The sequence below is a fragment of the Python bivittatus genome, unplaced genomic scaffold (assembly GCF_059951505.1).
Source record: "Python bivittatus isolate LINGU-HERP-01145 unplaced genomic scaffold, Pbiv_v1 ctg000850_np1212, whole genome shotgun sequence".
NCBI classification, from domain to species: Eukaryota; Metazoa; Chordata; class Lepidosauria; order Squamata; family Pythonidae; genus Python; species Python bivittatus.
In genome coordinates this window covers 15568535-15586234 of record NW_028277112.1, presented here as the reverse complement: position 1 = coordinate 15586234, position 17700 = coordinate 15568535, and the positions used below count along the sequence as shown (strand labels likewise).

Here is a 17700-nt window from a genome sequence, read left to right as displayed (position 1 = left end):
GCCCCCCCTCTCCTCACCCTCATATCTACCCCGACTTTTATTTGGCCATATATACTAGAAATATCCACATATCTAATGTATACTTCACCCCCCCCCCCGCGGAAAAAAACCCAAGATTTTAATCAATCTTCATCTTAATGTTTAATCTTAAAGTCTTTTCCCCCTACGGACACGGCTCATACGTCTCCATTTACCCAAGCAAAATATTCAGTGCACCAGCAATCCCATCGATTTCAACAGAATTCTTCGACTAAAGATTAGCGAACCCGGAAGAACAGAGAGAAATTTTGCCAGCGGGATTCGGAGCCCAACAGAAAGTGAATCCAGTTACGAGCGTGCCGAATTGGGGAAGGAACCATCCCAACCGCAATCCCTCCCACGTGAGAGCGGACCCTTTGTGGCGACCGAAAGGCTAAGCCTTGCAAGCAAGCGCGCACTCCGCCCTCCCCACCTCGGCTTCCAAGCCCGGTGCGCGCGAGCCTCCCCTCCAACTTCCTTTCTGCGCTGACTCCTCCCTCCCCTTCCCGCTCTGTCCCAGGGCTGACATCACGCCCGGGGTTTCCATCGGATGAGGGAGGGGGAGGAGGCTGCGCTGAACTGCTACGGCGGCAGCGTGATGGCGGCGGCGGCCGGGAGGACTTAAAGCAACGGCGACGCACGCCTGCTTACCTCAGGCTTTTTTTTTAACCCGTTCCTTCCTCCCCTCCCCCGCCTCCCTTTCCGAAGGAGCTGCGCTCCCTCCCCCGTCTTTTGGGGGCAGACCAAGCGAGAGGGCCGGGAGAGGCAGGGAGAGGGTGAGGAGATCCAGGCCGGCCCCGGAGCGCCTCTTTCTCCGCCGCCTCAGCCCTTTTAAGGCACGGCTGCAGCGCTCTCCGCGGCTTGTTCGCCACGCTGTTCTTCCAGAGGCCCAGACAGGCCTGGCGACGCTCAGGTAAGGGCGGCCCACCGGAGGAAGCGGGAGGCTGGTCAGCGTTGGGCTGACCGGCAGGCAGGGAAGATCGGAGCCCGACTTGCAGCCTGCCTTCGCGCCTCGAGCAGGCCGAGATGGGGAAAGGGAAGGGAGGAGAAAGGAAAAGGGAGGGAGGGTGGCAGTGAGGCTCCGGCCTGAGTGAGCTGGGAGATGCGGCAGGGCCTTTGGCCTGGAATAGGCGAGAGAGAGGAAGAGGGACAGGGCCCGGCCGTGCTTTCGGGAAAAGGCCGGCCTTCAGGTGAGCTTTCGGGGAGGGGCCGGCAGGGGGCCAGAGCTGGGCGGAAAATTGTTACTGTTATTAGCCCCCGCCAGATGTGGAGCCGCGGGGTTGCCCGGCCATCCCCCGGCGCTCGCCTTGTCGCTCCCTCCCACAGCGGCTCGGACGAAGCGACCACGCTGCTGCCCTGGCCTTGGGTCCTCCTTTTTCTGCTTCCCCCGCCATCTCCCTTTGTTTACCAGGCAGCGGCTGCGGAGAGGCGGTAGTGAGAGAGGCGAAGAGGCTTTCGCAAGCGGGCGAGGGAACGGCGGGCGGGCGGGCCGCGGCCAGCTTTGAGAGGGGGGAAAAAAAATCCCGGTGGCGGTAATAGTAAAAAAGGCGCCGCGTGAGGAGTCGTGAGAGACACCCATGACGCTACGGGGGAACCGGAGGGAGGGGAGAAAGCCCATTTGTTTTGGCACCCACTAAATCCACGAGGCCCGCTCCTCATTGGCTGACAGGCTGGCGGTGAGGGTTTCTATGCGCTGCCTTCCTGCTGCTCTGAACAGTGGCCCCGCCTTTGCCTGGATTTCCTAAAAAGAAAAGAGCGCGGGAGAGAACCCCGCACGAAACTCAGCTGACTGATGCGTGCGGTTGATGGTCTTTGGTGTTAGTTTGCATCGGTTCCAAAGAGGTGCCCAGTCTCTCGTTCAGCAGCTGTAGTTGCTCGTGGGTTTGGAACTTTTAATAAAAGTAGGCCTTACTGTAGCATTACAAACAGGCTAATGCCACATAAATCATAATATATATGCATGCTTCCTGTAATCTTGAGACTGACTAAATTGCTACATCTCTTATGTATGCATGGGTTAAAAAGTTTGACTTTTTTTCTTACTCTATATTCATTTGAGTGCCAATTTATGAAATAAATGGTATGTGTGTGTAGGGGTTATAACACAATTCTGTGTATATAGGTTTTGTCATGTTCAACAGCATGTGTGCCCTGGTAAATTTGTTTAGGACTGTAGCTATATTTTCTAGAAAGTGCTATAAGAAAAAAGAGTACATTGTTCTTTTTCCTGTGTCATAGTTACTTGAATCAAGTCTGATTTTCAGGTACTATAGAAGTGCTATAGAATTTATTATTTGTTTTTATTTTATTATTAACATTATATGCCGCCCATCTCCCCCAGAATTAGACTTTCAAAACAAGTTGGTCTGTCTCTAAACAATATTGATAGTACCTTTGTAGGTTTTTATAAAAATTAGTGAGGTAGTTATTTTTTGACATACAGCTTGTGATTGTAGGACACGGTGAATCAAAAACTAGCTAAGAATTTTGTATAACTCAACCTGTGTTCATAATATTGTGGGAACCCAGAAAATGAGTTGAGCAAAATACAGTTAATTGTGTTGTGTGAACATGAATTTTTTGTCATCCTGGGATTGGGTTGTGTGGGGATTAATGGATTAAAAACCTATTTCTGAAAATTGTTGAGGACATTGAGCCAGTCCTGTCTCTTTATATAAATAACCTCATAGGACTATTATAGAATAGGAGGGTATCCACATTCGGTTTGTTAAATAAACAGATAATGCTACTATAATAATACCTACAAAGTTGATTATGTAAATATTTCAAATAATTCTTTGTTTTTTAAAGGTAATATATGCAAGAATCATGAACTGCTGAATACAGTGAAATATCTGAAGTACAAGGAAGAGAGCTTTCTAAGTAGACATTTTATATCCTGGTTACACACTGGGAGAACTTTTATTTATATTTTTATCTTGGTGAATATTTACAATGAATGGGCACAGTGATGAAGAAAGCACAAGGAACACTAGCGGAGAATCAAGGTACACACTTGATTTGCTTTTGATGTAATCTTGATATTTTTCTGTAAATAAGCTTTGAAAAATTACATTGTTATTTTGGGATTTCAAGCTTAGAATATGAATAGCTTAATGCTGGTATAACTATTTGAAATTACTAATAAGAGTGTCTTTACATCCCCTGTATACATAGTCCAGATAGGCTGTTTGTCCAAGTACATACAAAATTATGTACACATCTGGTTATACAAGCTAAATAATCAATATGGGAGACATTTTTGGTCCTACCTGATAAATTTGTATCTATGTCACATTCTTTGTTTCTGACAGCATTTTCTGTTTCAGTAACATTTCAGTAATGTATATGTTTTAATCCTAAGAATGAAAACAAATTGTACTGCTCCCAAATGTACATGGAGTAAGTAGTAGTTGAATGCTAAAGTTGCTTTCAGCTCTGAACAGGGGCCTGGACACTATATATAAGAAGAAATCTTAATACTATCATATTTTTCATACTTTAAACAGATAGTAAGAAGTTAACAAATATGTTGAAAACGCATTAGTGCGTGTGTTAGAAAAATGAAAAAAAGAAATATACATTGAAACTGCAGTTCTATATATACTTACCTAGGAAGAAAGCCCATTGAATTCAGGGGGTTAACTGCTGAATAATTTCTATAGGATTGCTAAGAGCCTATTTTAAATACATGTCCTACCTTTTCTAATGATTTTATTGCAAACATTTCAAAAATTATAAAGATGTATCTGAGCAGTTACCCTAAGAATAAAGATTGTTTCAAGGAAACTTCTTTACTAATATTGTACATACATTGTTTTCACAAGTACAGTTATAAGTATGAAATATTGTGTAATAAATTGAGAGCAGTTTATGTATGTAGATTAACTGGTCTTGGGCAAAAGTCAAATTTAGACTATTGTTTTATACCCTCACGTCTGAATCCAGTTCAGACTGGATGATGAATCCAGTTTTAACTCAGTTGTGTTTATATATGATCCTAAAACAAACATGCTTGGTTTTTAACCTAACATATATGAACCCAACCATTGTAGTTTTTAAACGAAGTTAAAGTCTAGACCTAATTTGTGAACACGGTCATTTGTAGCTTATTCAATAATCCATGGTTAAGGAAATTTTGACTTAGTACAGTGTATGAACCCAGCTGTTAGGATTTAGTACTCATTAAATGTGCATAAGATTGTCCTGTGTACTTCACACAGTTTTACTAACCTTTGTGGTAGTCAGTGATATGGGATGCTTTGAGCAGAGTTATTACAAGCTAGATATAAGTAGTTTACTATAATCCAGCTTTATGTTGGTTGCTCATCTATTTGTTCTGAATATTTGTGGGTGGGGGGATGAAAGACACACTTTTCACCCACTGTTGTCAGCTATACAGTGGAAATAACATATGTTTGTATCTGAATGTTATATTTAGCTTTTATAGGTAATTTTTAAACATGCTCTTTGAATTTTTTAAATCTTACTCTAAAATCTTCTAAGTATTGGAACATCATGCAATTGTAGATGATATTGTTTGAATAAGTTATTTGTTGGTCACTTCGGTCATTCATAAATTTTGTGGGTATTAACTGTATGCATCTTGCAATCAAAAATTAACTAAATCACAATATATATTATATATTGTTTTTGAAAATATTTAATTATTTATATTTATTATTAAATTTGTATGCTGCCCATCTCCCCCAACTCTTTTTTTTTTTTACTGTATTTTACTGTAAAAAAGACATGTATTTTGTTTCAAACAGTTCCAAGAGCAATTGTGACTTGATCCTTAGCTGTTCAAACATAGACAGCTATGTCATAATTGTGGTAGGGAGGGGGTTAATGCTGCCTTCTCCCTTCTCAGTCTTGTTCTTCTGGAGGCTTTAAGTGCCATATATCATGAGATGTGGCAGTAGAATTGATAATCTGTAATGATTAAGAACTTTCAGATATATTATTAGAAATCACTTAATTGTCAATATGAATTCTTTTGAGGAGCAAGAAGGGCAATAAAATTGCTTAAATGGACTTGAGGTTATAGATAAAGGACATATTAGGTGCTACATTTTTGATAAAGCTAGTTAAAGGGTATAGTCTTGCAGGTGTGTATTTGACAAGATAATTCATAAACATGAGTACATGTGCCATATAATTCTGAATAGGTCCTGCATGTTGAAAATACTGTGAATCCTTGATTTAGCAGACCATGATATATTGGACTTCATATAGAACAGACCAATTTTTATGCTGATTAACTTCATTTGTGTAATGATGTCGTTACACAAATAATGTAAATTGGTCCAAATTACATTATTAGTGCAATGGCATCATTATAATAATGCAAATCACTGCTGGAGATCAATTCTCTGAATTTGCAGGCATTTGTGAATAATGAACACTTCCTCCTCCAGTTATGTCTTTAAATCAAGGTTTTGCTGTATCATAATTTTAACTCTAGATTAATAGGAAACAACATGAAGAGATTTTTGAAATTTTAGTCAATACATCTTTATTGTTTATAATGTTCTATATATCTGAATTAAGTGTTACCAGTAGAAGTGAATATGTGTAGCTCAGGGTTGAACTGTGGAGTCCTTGGGGTTCTCTGAGCTTGGTTCTTTTCTTGGAAACGTTTCATTACCCGGCTAGGTAACATCTTCCATGCTAAAATGGGTTGGGGTTTGCTCTCTGTTAAATGTGGCTGCAAGTGGAGCAAGAACTGAAGGGGAGAAGGAGCAGGCACAAAGGGAAGGGAAGCTGTGACAAAGTAATTGTGAAGAGCAAAGTAAAATTAAGCTTGACTGTTGCTCATCCACATTTTTATGCCTGCTTGCCTGCTTGCCTGCTTGCCTGCCTGCTTGCCTGCCTGCTTGCTTGCTTGCTTGCTTGCTTGCTTGCTTGCTTGCTTGCTTCCTTCCTTCCTTCCTTCCTTCCTTCCTTCCTTCCTTCCTTCCTTCCTTCCTTCCTTCCTTCCTTCCTTCCTTCCTTCCTTCCTTCCTTCCTTCCTTCCTTCCTTCCATTTATATAGCTGCCCATCATGTTTGTCATGGAAGTATGCCACTGTTTTCTCAGTGCCCATGTGAAAAGTAAGAACAGTATCAACAAGCTGGTAAAACCTTCCCAAACTGGTGGGGTTCAGATGTGCAGATTTCAGCATTGGCCACACTGGCTAGGAAACTTTGGGAGTTGAAATCTGTATAGTTTAGAGGATGCCCAGTTTGGGGAACATTAATCTAGGGTTGATGTGAAGTATAACATGTATGTAATAATCTTTGAACACTAGCATTTGATACAGATTTGTACAGTAGTGCTAGTTGTCATGTTAGAGTTCACTCTGGCATCCTAATTTATGGATTCTTTATCATTTCATGCAAAAAGTTGCTATTGATTTGTGCATCTAACAGATTTCCAGCAGAATGTTGTTTCATCCCAATGAAGAGAAAACTACAGCATTTAACTGATTTATCAGTAAGATCAATTACTGATTAATTGATTTATTAATTAATTACTGATTAAATATTAAACAAGATATACTTTCTTTAAAAGTATGTTTAATCCTGTTCATATATCCTGGAATTAAGTAACTAAGAGCCAGTTTGGTGTAGTGGTTTAGATGCTTACCTAGAAACCAGGAGGCTATCAGTTTTATGCCTCCCTTAGGCTGGGTGAATTTGGGCCAGTCACACTCTCTCAGCCTAACCCAACAACATGGTTTTTGTTGTGGGGAAAATAGGCTGGAGTATTAGGTATGTTTGCAGCCTTGAGTTGACCCTAAATAAATAAATAGGTGGGATAAAAAATTAATAACTAGTTGTTTTAGAATACTTTAATATATTTTACTAAGTAGCTTTTTCTGTCTGTATCATTGTTTATAATCCAAATTATTAGTGACCTTTTTAAGTTTCAAAAGTTCTTTAAAATTTACTATTTTCACCTGAAGCTGATTAAACTGGTTGGAGTTTGTTCACTGTTTTTCAACTTTTTTTGCATTGAACACTCTTTATTAGCATGATGCAGCTTTAGTTATTTTCAACCAAAATAATAATGCTAGACATCAAAGGTAAATTTCAGGCCCACAATAATTAAATCAGGTCACAGAGGTACTGTGTGGCACATCAGAATCCTTAATTTGGAATAATTGGACAAATGTAAATTCTGTAATGAGGATTATTGAAAAATCATTCAGTAAGAAATAGATTTAAAACTAAGAACAATAATTCATCTTAATGGATTAACGTAGTATATTACTTATCTTGAAACTAATAAATTGTTTCTGATGAGCTTATTTAATGTCCATTTGATTGAGCTGCTCTGCTTTTCTGCTCTAGAAATTTCAACTTGTTGGTATTCTTAATTTTGTAGATCTTATCAGATTGCTTTCCTTTATGTTTCATCTTTCTCCATTTTCTTAGTTTCACAAGCATACAACTTCTTTCTTTTATTTTATTTATTCATTCAATTTATTCATTAATTCATGCTTTTTATCAGATCATTATATTCCAAACTGCAGTTTTCCATATGCTATGGTCATCAGATCCTTAAATATTTTGTTTTGGGGAAGATAAAAAGTAGACATGGTTAGCAGTCTTAGTTGTATCCATGCCACACAGCATTTTCTGCTAACAGTAAGGACACAATATTGGTCCAGTTTTGTTTTGGCCATTTTGGCCAGTATGCCACAGATGTAATCTAAGGAATGAATTTAAAAGCATGATTAATCTGACTTTTTAAGGGTGAAAAAATTAAGAGAATTACTGAAGGATAAAAGGTATTGTGAGGTTCTGAATGCAGAATAGAATATTTAGTATTTGAGTGGATGAGGGGGGGGAATGGCCATAGAAGGAAAGGAAATAAATGATAGAGTATAATCTGAGAATAAAACCACTGCAAGAATGCATACTTGACTGTCACATGAAAAAGTACTAGAAAATTAATCTCCCAACAGAATTAATGGAAAATCAGTATAAGGAATGAGGAGGAGGAAAATGTTTGGAAAACAGTTAAATAATTGTGTTATAAAGTTCCATAGAAGTGGGTGGTGTTATGTTAAATGAAAATATGAGAAGGATGCTTGGGGAATGATGAACTGAAAGAGGTTGTGGATGAGGAAAAAAATAAGAGTGATTGCTGCAAAAATAGCAGAAGAAAAATATTGTGTGTATAATAATATAGTCAAAGAGGGAATGATTAAATGAAGAGATGTGAAATCAGTGGAGAGGGCTAGACAAGGAGTTTGCAGTAGAGCGAATGGAATTAAAGATAAAAGTGATGAAATCGTTTAGGATGAAACTTCATTGAGGTATTGGTGGACGGAGTATTTGAAAGATTTGTATGGGAATGATAGTGATATATTCAGCAGTGGAATTAGTGTCCAAGAAAAAAGTGTTTGAAAATGAAGTTATGAAATCAGTGAGAATATTGAAATATGGTAAGCTAGGTGGAGGTAGTGTCACTGAAAAAATATTAAAACATGATGACTTCTGGCTGACTTACACAATGCTTTGAAACTAGTTTTAAGGTGTGAAGGCTACATCCGTGCCTCATCATGGGAAGAATGCCATTATTGTTCATTTTATACAAAGAAAAAAAAAAACGAGTGAATGCAGAAGCTACAGGGAGATTAGTTTAAGAGTGTTCAGGAAGGTGTTTGGCAAAATTCTGATCAAGAGAGCATGAGAGGAAGCAAATGGAATTTGAAAAGTGCAGCATGTCTTTAAAGGATATTCAGACCAGATTTTTGCTCTGTAACAGGACATTAAGAAATGTATGAATATAAGAAAAAAGTTTATTGCACATTTATTATACAGGTAGTCCTTGGTTAACTATGGTAATTGGGACTGGAATTTTTGTCGCTAAGGGATGTGGTCATAAAGCATGATGTCATATGACTGCATCGCTTAGCAACAGTAAACCTGGCACTCCCCATTGCTGCTGTTAAGTGAGGATCACAGGTCATGAAGCAAGTCCCAGGTGGCTTGCAAGCAGGCCAGCAGGCAGGTAAGGTGTGGTGTGAGGTGGCAGGGCCTGGGGTGGCTGTTGCTGGGTGGGGGAGGGTGTGCGAGTATCCCATGCGGTGGGGCCAGGGGTGGCTGCTGCCGGGGGGGGGGAAGGTGTGAGTGACCTACTGGAGCAACTTGTGATCTTCCCTGCTGGCTTCCCCATTGACTTTGCTTGTGGGAAGGTGGCAGGAAAGGTCGCAAAAGACGATCACGTGACTGCGGAATGCTGCAACTGTCATAAGTGCGAGTCTGTTGCCAAGCACCCAGATCATGATCATATGACTGGGGGGTGCTGTGGTGGCTAGAATTTTGAGGACCAGTGATAAGTCTCCTTTTTCAGTGCCATCGTAACTTTGAACAGTTGCTGAATGAATGGTTGTTAAGCGAGGACTACCTGTATGATAAATTGAATAGGTTTAAAATATGGAAAACACATATCAAGTTGAAATAAATTATTAAGTAACAGTATATGATGGAAGTAAAGCATGCATGAGAATAAATGACATCTTAGCAAATGGCTCAGTGTTCAGCAAGGAGTTGTGTGATATCATAGGAAAGTGGAGGTCATCTAGTCCAATGCCCTACCCATCCCGGAACCAACTTCTTGGTTGCTTGTTGTGTTTGACAAGGAGTATGGAGTGAATGATCACAATGTTATTTGTAAATAGTAAAAAATTAAAACAAGTATACCTTGATAGAATGTTAATTTAAAATGAGAGAATTGATGGTGATATTTTAAAATGTGTAAATACTGGTGGAAAGTTACTGGCTAGTATGTAGAGTGAATGTTTGTCTAAGGTGCTTTGGAAGGAAAGAAAGATATATAGAGATACAGTGAATGGTGTTGTATAAACTAGGTTTCCTTTTCTTATATCTCTTTGTCTTTTAATTTCTTCTGCTTACTATTTCATTTCCCCCCCTGCTCTTTCTGTAATATTGTGTATACTCTGAAAGTGAGTAATATAGGTGTGTAATATGTAAAAAGTAAAAATTGATTTTTTTTTCTTGATGATTATATGATAGTTTTGAAAATTACTAATCCTGGGAAAACCTACTAATAATTAATTGGCATTGAATTACATACTTTTGAAGTAAAATATTCTCATGTCAAGTTACTTGTTAATATTAAAAAACCTAAGAATATTTCTGAAGTGAGCAGTAAATATTACTAACCGTAATATTGTTATCTTTCGGGGTAGCAAGATAACCATTGGGTAGCACAGCTCATTTTCATTGGTTGCATTGATATGTTTTTTTATGTAAATATTCTAGTTCTACAGTATTCTTTCTGCAATTTAACTACAAGAATTATACATATTATTCCAAGTGTGGTCATGCTGTCTGTCTGTATAAAAACATTACAGTAATAATAGTTTTGTTTTCAATCATTGCATCATTGAATTGTTGATAATGTTGAACTTGAGATTTGGTGGAATTATTGATTACCATTATAGTTCACTTAGTTGTTGGATCTATCTTACAGTATTTATTATTTTTATAATTATATAGCCAACTGTAGAACAATTACCGCTTGATTCCTTCTGTGCAGGAACAGAACTGTACATTGCAACTATTCCATTGTGGAATATATGGAAACCCACCATAGGCAGTGAAGGCACATCCTCCAACTTCTTAATCTCCTGAGGAAAATTACTTTAGCTGGTCGTGAGATTCTGCTAAGCTTCTTCAAAAAGCAGTTTTTCCAATCTTGATTTTTTAAAAAATCTGCATAACCTTGAAGGCCAAACCACTCAGTTTGATGGCTTCTGCAGTCCCTCAGTTGGATCTTTAAGTATCTAAGATATTTCCTGTGGCTTCTGATTTCCCTGATAGCCTTTTATTTGAGATTTTTAATTATGTTCTGACCTCTGGATTTCTCAAGGGGCCAACACCATAGCTGGGTTATACAAATAAGCATTACACCTTTGCATAGTCCATTCTGAATTTATTTTTAAAAAAAACTGAGTGACACTCCAGTGACAGCATTGGTACTTAGAGTGTTAGTTAACATGAATGGTTTATGTTATGCTTATGTTGATATGTGGAGTCCTTGGGGTTCTCTGAGCTTGGTTGTTTTCTTGCAAACGTTTCATTACCCGGCTAGGTAACATCTTCAGTGCTAGAATGGAATGGGGTTTGCTCTCTGTTTATATACAGTGGCATGCCCTGCCAGTGTCAGTGGGGATGTGGTTTTTGTTTTGTTTTATTTTTCCCCCTCTGGTAGTTTCTTGACTCGGGTATTGTTTATTGTTTGATTGTATGTCTGGTGGTAATCTTGGTGTTAATCTCTGCTTATCTGGATGATGATTGCTGGTGAGGAGATGTTCTGGTCTTTTGTTTTCCTTTTTATTGTCTCTTTTGAATAGTCTGTAGATGTTGTTTATCTCTGTGCTTGTTGATGGCTGCCTTGTCTGAATACCAAGCTTCCAGGAACTCCCTCGCATTTTCGGATTTAGCTTGGGCTAAGATGCTGACAGTTTCCCAGTTGAAACTATGGTGAAGTCTGTCTATGTATTGTGAGATTAAGGAGTTTTCATCGTGTCTTCTGACTGCTAGTTGGTGTTCATGGATGCGCTCTGCTAGCCTTCTGCCTGTCTGTCCTACATAGTGGTTGTTAACAGTCCTTACACTGTATGTTGTAGATGACTCCTGTTTTTTCTTCTTGGGCTACAGGGTCTTTTGGTTTGCTTAAGATGTTTTGGAGGGCTTTGGTTAGTTTGTGTGCTACAGAGATGCCACATGGTTGTAATAGTCTGTTGGCAGTTTCTGAGACATTTAGCCCTCCAAAACATCTTAAACAAACCAAAAGACCCAGTAGCCCAAGAAGAAAAAACAGGAATCTACAAGCTATGTCAGAGACCAGATAAGGAATTTTAAAATATACAAAAGGTGCTCTATATACGGCGTATATTAATCTGGATGGTATCCAGTTCTCAGCTAAGGCTTTGTCCCTATGTATCTCAACCAGGAGGCAAAGCTGGTTTAAAAATGGAATGCAGGCTCTGTTCTAAATCATCAGGTCTTTTAAAGGGCATAAATCTATTTTGAGAATCATCAGATATTCTTACTGAGATGAAAGACAAAAACAAGACACATTTTACTTTGTACCAAACAAGAGAACAAGGGTCCAAGTCCTCTCCTGTTTCTTTCACTCTTACAACTATATCCCTAGGTCATAGAAAACAAAGGCATTTCATGTCTCCTAGAGCAGTTGGGGACCTCAGTCTAAATAGCAATATATCCACTCTTGTACCAAGGGAACTTCATTTACAGGATCTCAGAACAGCAGTGATTAACCTCATACTCTTGTATGGGAAAGAGCAGGTTTATACAGATACTTAGAGACTTGGGTATGGCTTCTCAGCATTCTAACACCCTTTCCATAGAATTTCTTCAGATACCTTACAATTTGTATATCAGACTAAGGGGATGGATGGGGTACCCATTACTTAGGTAAAGTAGTGTGGGGTATTTGGTGTTCACTTGATCACAGTATCAATTTATTGGAAGTTTGACCAGTCCGTTGAACAGTTCTTAAATTTGAACACCTCTTTCAGCAGCAGCATGACTTAGTATTCATGTACATGGTCACAGGAGTTTATATGTGGGAGATGTGAATTCTCATTCTTCTTTGAGGAAGTCATCCAGTATCATCTGGTGGTGGAGTCACATGTTCTTTCTCTGGTAGCAAAGAAATGTTCAATTCAACAACAAACCAAGTTGTGAGACAATTGAGCTTGACTCTTAGATAATAAACTGGTCCAGCAGGCTTATAGATTTGTTTCCATCTCCCACCTTGCGCTGTGGAGGAATCTGATTATACTGATACAGTAAATGTTAGGGATCACCTTTCTGAGGTCTTATTTATGATTTTCCCCTTGCTGTCCATAGACCTATGCCTAATGCAGGCAAAGTTAACCTTAACAGCAGTAAATTGGCCAAGGAAGTTCTGGTTTTAAAACATAGTTGAATTATCTGTTAATTCTGCATGTTCCTTTCCTCGGTCTCCAGATCCCTTGCTTTAAGGAACCTTCAGTCATCCAGATCAAGTTGATTTTAGCTGTATGTGTGGAAGTTGAATGAGGCCACTGCATTCAACTTGGTAAGCAGTAAGCAAGCTTTTTGTGGCCGAGGATTGTGTTTAACCTTTTTTGGAGTCCTGAGGGCCACAGGGTAAATAGGGCCATGGCACATATTTTGGATTTGGGAAAATTATCCATTTTTAACTGTGATACATCTATCTTCAGTCTTTACATTGCAGTTTTTGTGGACTTCCCACACAAAAGTTGGTTTTCAGCCATAATGTCAGAGTGAGCTCTAAGAGTCACAAATGTGATTAGCCACATCTAACCCTTAGGCCACAAGTTATCCCCTCTGAATCAGTTTGTGATCAGAACTCAGTTTCTACCATTCTTATGTCTAGAAAAGTATCTAATATTTGCATCTGTGAAATCAACCCTGCAGAGCCTTCTGCAGGTAGAATTAAGAGGAAAGGGCTTTTCCTAATTTAGGCATCTGTGTCATAAGTTCTGACTTTCCTGTATTTCTGGTTTGAATGCAAGCTTAAGATCTAATATGCTACAAAGATATACTCTTCCATCTGTTCTAAAATCTGAGTCAGGCCACCACTGATTTCTTATCCATGCATCAAGTTTCTCAGAAGTAGAGTTGTTTTTTTTAGCCTAGTTTTCTATATGGGACACTTGGATTATTCTGAAAGCTATGTTATACGCTCCATTTGAATCTTTGCAAATTGTATCTCTTAAACTTTTTTTCATAGGAGATAGTATTTTTGGTAGACATAACCTTTGTTAGGACCATTTTGGAAATGGTCATTCAGAAGAGTCTATAGTTTTCTAGCTGTTTGCTATGTTCGTTGCAAATATTAATTTTTTATTCAACTGGTGACAAGAATGAATGTACGTATTCCAGTGCTTTGGAAGAAGAAAGGTATAAGCACGGCATAGGCATGTTGGCAGATCACTCAGAATCTGTCTGGCATGAACTGTGCAATGTAGAGTTTTGGTTTTTTTAAAAAATATGTATGCTTTCAGTGGACTACATTAAGACATGAGATTTAGGTGGCAATTTTACATGGATCCAAGTGTGCATTGTTCTTGCTTTTTGCAGAAAGAATCATAGTCTATTGACCAGGTGTGCAAAACCTCTGCCTTTGATACCAGCTACCCAGTGGGCGTATGTATAGAATGGCTATCTGGTCCTGTTCCTTCATTATCATGAACTGCAAGCTTAACATTTTTGTTTTGTCTAAAGCTTCTTTTGGCAGACATGTTCTTCAGATCATAGTCTCACTAGATTTCCTGTTTTCAGAATTTCCTGTCTAAATGGGATGATTCCACTGTTGAATGCCACACTCCACCAACAGGAAAATATATAATTGGATTTATCTTGAAGATCTATTTTCTGTGGTGGAAAGACGGCATCCTCTCAGTCGAGCAGTTTCATGAGTGTGAAGGGGCTAAAAGGGGCTAAAAGTAATTTGTATCTTATTTCTGTACTATCATTGTTACTCTGTACCTTTAAAGTTACTCAGTTATCACATGTCCCAATAAGTCCAATGATATTTTTCTATTGTAGCTTACCATTATAGAAATGCATGAAAAACTAAGGGCTGGTATCTCCATGTCCTGTTTTCTCTTTGTGTCATAATTAACCTAACTTGTTAAGCAATAATATTCAAATAATTCAGAGAAATTTAAGATATTTTAGATTAACCTTTTCTCATTTTTTTAGAAATAACTTGAATAACAACCATATTTTATTACTAATAACAATGAGAGCCAGTTTGGTCTAGTGGTTAAGGCTCCAGGCTAGAAACCAGGAGACTGAGTTCTATTCCTGCCTTAGGCATGAAAGCCAGCTGGGTGACTTTGGGCCAGTCACGCTCTTTCAGCCCCTGACATCAGGCTCGGGACAAGCCGGTTGGTCAATTCCTGTCACAACCAACAGATAAACTTTCGGTTGATCTGAAAAATAAACGGATCCTGTGCATGCAGGAAAAATGCTAGGATGAAAAAAAAATCTTGTTACTAATAACATCACTTAGAAATAAATATAATTTAATTTGCATTTACGTTTAAAATGACATGTACCTACTGTGATTATTTGTTAGTCATGTATTTAATTATTTCTTCTTTCAATCACATTAAGCATTACAATCTGGTAACAATGTTTGGAGGTTACTGGAGCTGCCCCTTAGGCTTTTGCAGACTGCAAGTATCCATAAGCCTGAAGTTGAGCACCTCTACTCTAGATGGGTTAGACTATGGCTTCCAGATCTCTGTATTTGCTACGGCAACTGGGGTTCATAAAAACAGAAGTCTAAAAAAAGTTGAAAAGATTTTTGATACTTACTCTGCTGGTATTTTGGAGAGCTTTGAAGGCCTAGCTTTTTGCCCAGGCCTTTGGCGAAGGTGTTTGAACCCCTACCCCACCCCGGGTAGTAATATAGGTTTGCTTTGGTTGTTTGGTTTGTGCCACTTTTTGTGCCATTTTTTATTTTTATCATTGCATCATTGTTCTGTATGATTTTTATCTGTGAACTGCCCAGAGTCACTGGGAGTTGGGTGGTATAAATAATAATAATAATAATAATAATAGTAGTAGTAGTAGTAGTAGTAGTAGTAAAACAGTAATAACAATAAATATTATGATTGAATACAGTCAATAACCATGGAATCTTTATAACCAAATTTGTTGCAAACGTTGGAAAAAGTGATATATCTTTCTGTTATGTAACAAAGGTGGACAGTATGCTAAATTTTGCTTGTCAAGGGAATCTTCTTAAAACATTGATAGTTCTAGAGCAACAATAGTTAAAATTTTTGAGACTCACTGAGGAAACATCTGGCATTTTGGGAGCAGGTTGTAGGTATCAAATGGGAAACTGTTCATAAATAGGCTGCCATAGTAGATTTGACCAGACACAAAACACCAAGTTACAAGAAGGTAAACTAACTCTTTGGGTTTTTCCCTACCATACCAGTGTGAGGATGTGGGACCCAAAGACATTTCTGTAAATAAATATGAAGCTAGAGGCTAGTGCTTTGTTTCATAGCATGCCAACAACTTATTTAATGTTTTAAATTAAGTGATTTTTTTAAAAAGTCCAGTGGGATTGGCATCAAGAAAAGTTCTTAGAGGCATAGTGGGCTGTCCTTGAGCATCATGTTGCCTACCTCTGCTTTATTTTTTTTTTCAGAGAGAGACAGAAAGGTAGATAGATCTCTTTTTATATAAGCATACATGTTGAACATTTTGAATATATTTGTGCTTTATATTGGAGACATGATAGCAGTGCATATTTGCAGGAGTGTTTTAGTTGCTGTGTTATGAAAATTTCTTGGGACAGATTTGAACAAACTTGGCACAGATCAGTGCATCTAGCCAAATGCTTTTATTTATGTTTGCATTAAATCAGCATTACAAAGCTCTATATGAGAAACTGAAATATAAAGCAGCTTATAAATAAGCTTCCCCAAATTACTGGCTTGCAAAAGTATTTTAACCTCTCAGTGATTGCCATAAAAGAAAACTTCAGATGAAGGCTGGCAGAGGATCACTGTGTTTCCATGCTAATTGTGGAGGAAGAGAATTCTCTTCTTTCATGATTAGCATGGTAACCAGACTATGGGAGGAGGAATTAAGCCAGTGTTCCCTTTGCTGCTATTAATATTACTGAGTTCAGAATGAAGTGCTCAGTTGCCTAGCAACATGATGCCTGAAATCATTCAGTGCTGTGTCTTCTCCACTTTTCTAAGGGCAACTATTCAAACATCTAATTTACTATTTGAATTGAGTGGAATGTTTGAATAGATTGACACAGATTTCATGGGAGCACAGTCTGAGATGTAACTTACTGAAGATCTTCTATACGTATTGTTTTAACTCTATTGAGGAGCTTTAAAATTATGAATGAATATTTGTTTTCTGCCTTTTCCTAGTTTTCCTAAATCTTAACTTATAATTGTAGCCAATCAGATGATGATTCTGGGTCAGCATCTGGGTCTGGATCTGGTTCAAGTTCTGGAAGCAGTAGCAATGGAAGTAGCAGCCGGTCGGGAAGCAGCGATTCAGACTCTGGCTCAGAGTCTGGTAGTCAATCAGAATCAGAATCTGACACATCTAAGGAAAAGAAAGTCCAAGCTAAACATCCAAAGGTTGATGGAGCTGAGGTAAAATTAATTATTTATGAATTATTTATAACTGACTCCATTTTAAATTCATACTGTGTTAATTGAGTATCTGGAACAGAATTGGAAATTTTACAGTTATTTTGCTTTAGAATAGACTGCAATGCTGGAAAAAGTACTCGATAAAAGCACTGCACAACATGCATTTTTATTTATATGTATGTGTGTATATAGCTGCACATTTTAAGTACATAACTCTGGAGAATGAACAGTATATATAAAAACAATATAAAAACCCAGAACCAATTAAAATAATACAGTACGAGATAAAAAACCTGAGTAAATGACCAAGGCACTGCATAACAATTCCACAAAACCCACATATATATTAAGCTCTCCTAACATACTAACCCTAACCCTTGGGGGGAAAGCCAGGTTTTAACAGCCTTCCAGAAGGCCAAGAGGGTCAGTACCATCTGAATCTTGGGGGTGGGAGTTGTTCCATAGGGCAGGCATTAAGA

The 17700-nt window shown here is 38.4% G+C and overlaps 1 protein-coding gene across 2 annotated transcripts in view; it reads left to right on the top strand.

Annotated features, from left to right (window-relative positions):
* The first annotated feature begins 418 nt into the window (after positions 1 to 418).
* The window catches only part of CHD1 (chromodomain helicase DNA binding protein 1), an 81296-nt gene continuing 64014 nt past the window's right edge, over positions 419 to 17700 (top strand). Inside the window, exons 1-3 of one of the 2 annotated variants that reach the window (XM_007436521.3) lie at positions 419 to 931; positions 2830 to 3026; positions 17020 to 17221. In XM_007436521.3, coding sequence (XP_007436583.2) covers positions 2974 to 3026; positions 17020 to 17221 — 255 coding nt within the window. In that variant the 5' untranslated portion in view covers positions 419 to 931; positions 2830 to 2973. The remainder of the gene's footprint in view (positions 932 to 2829; positions 3027 to 17019; positions 17222 to 17700) is intronic. The other variant, XM_088130290.1, reaches the window with a different exon arrangement.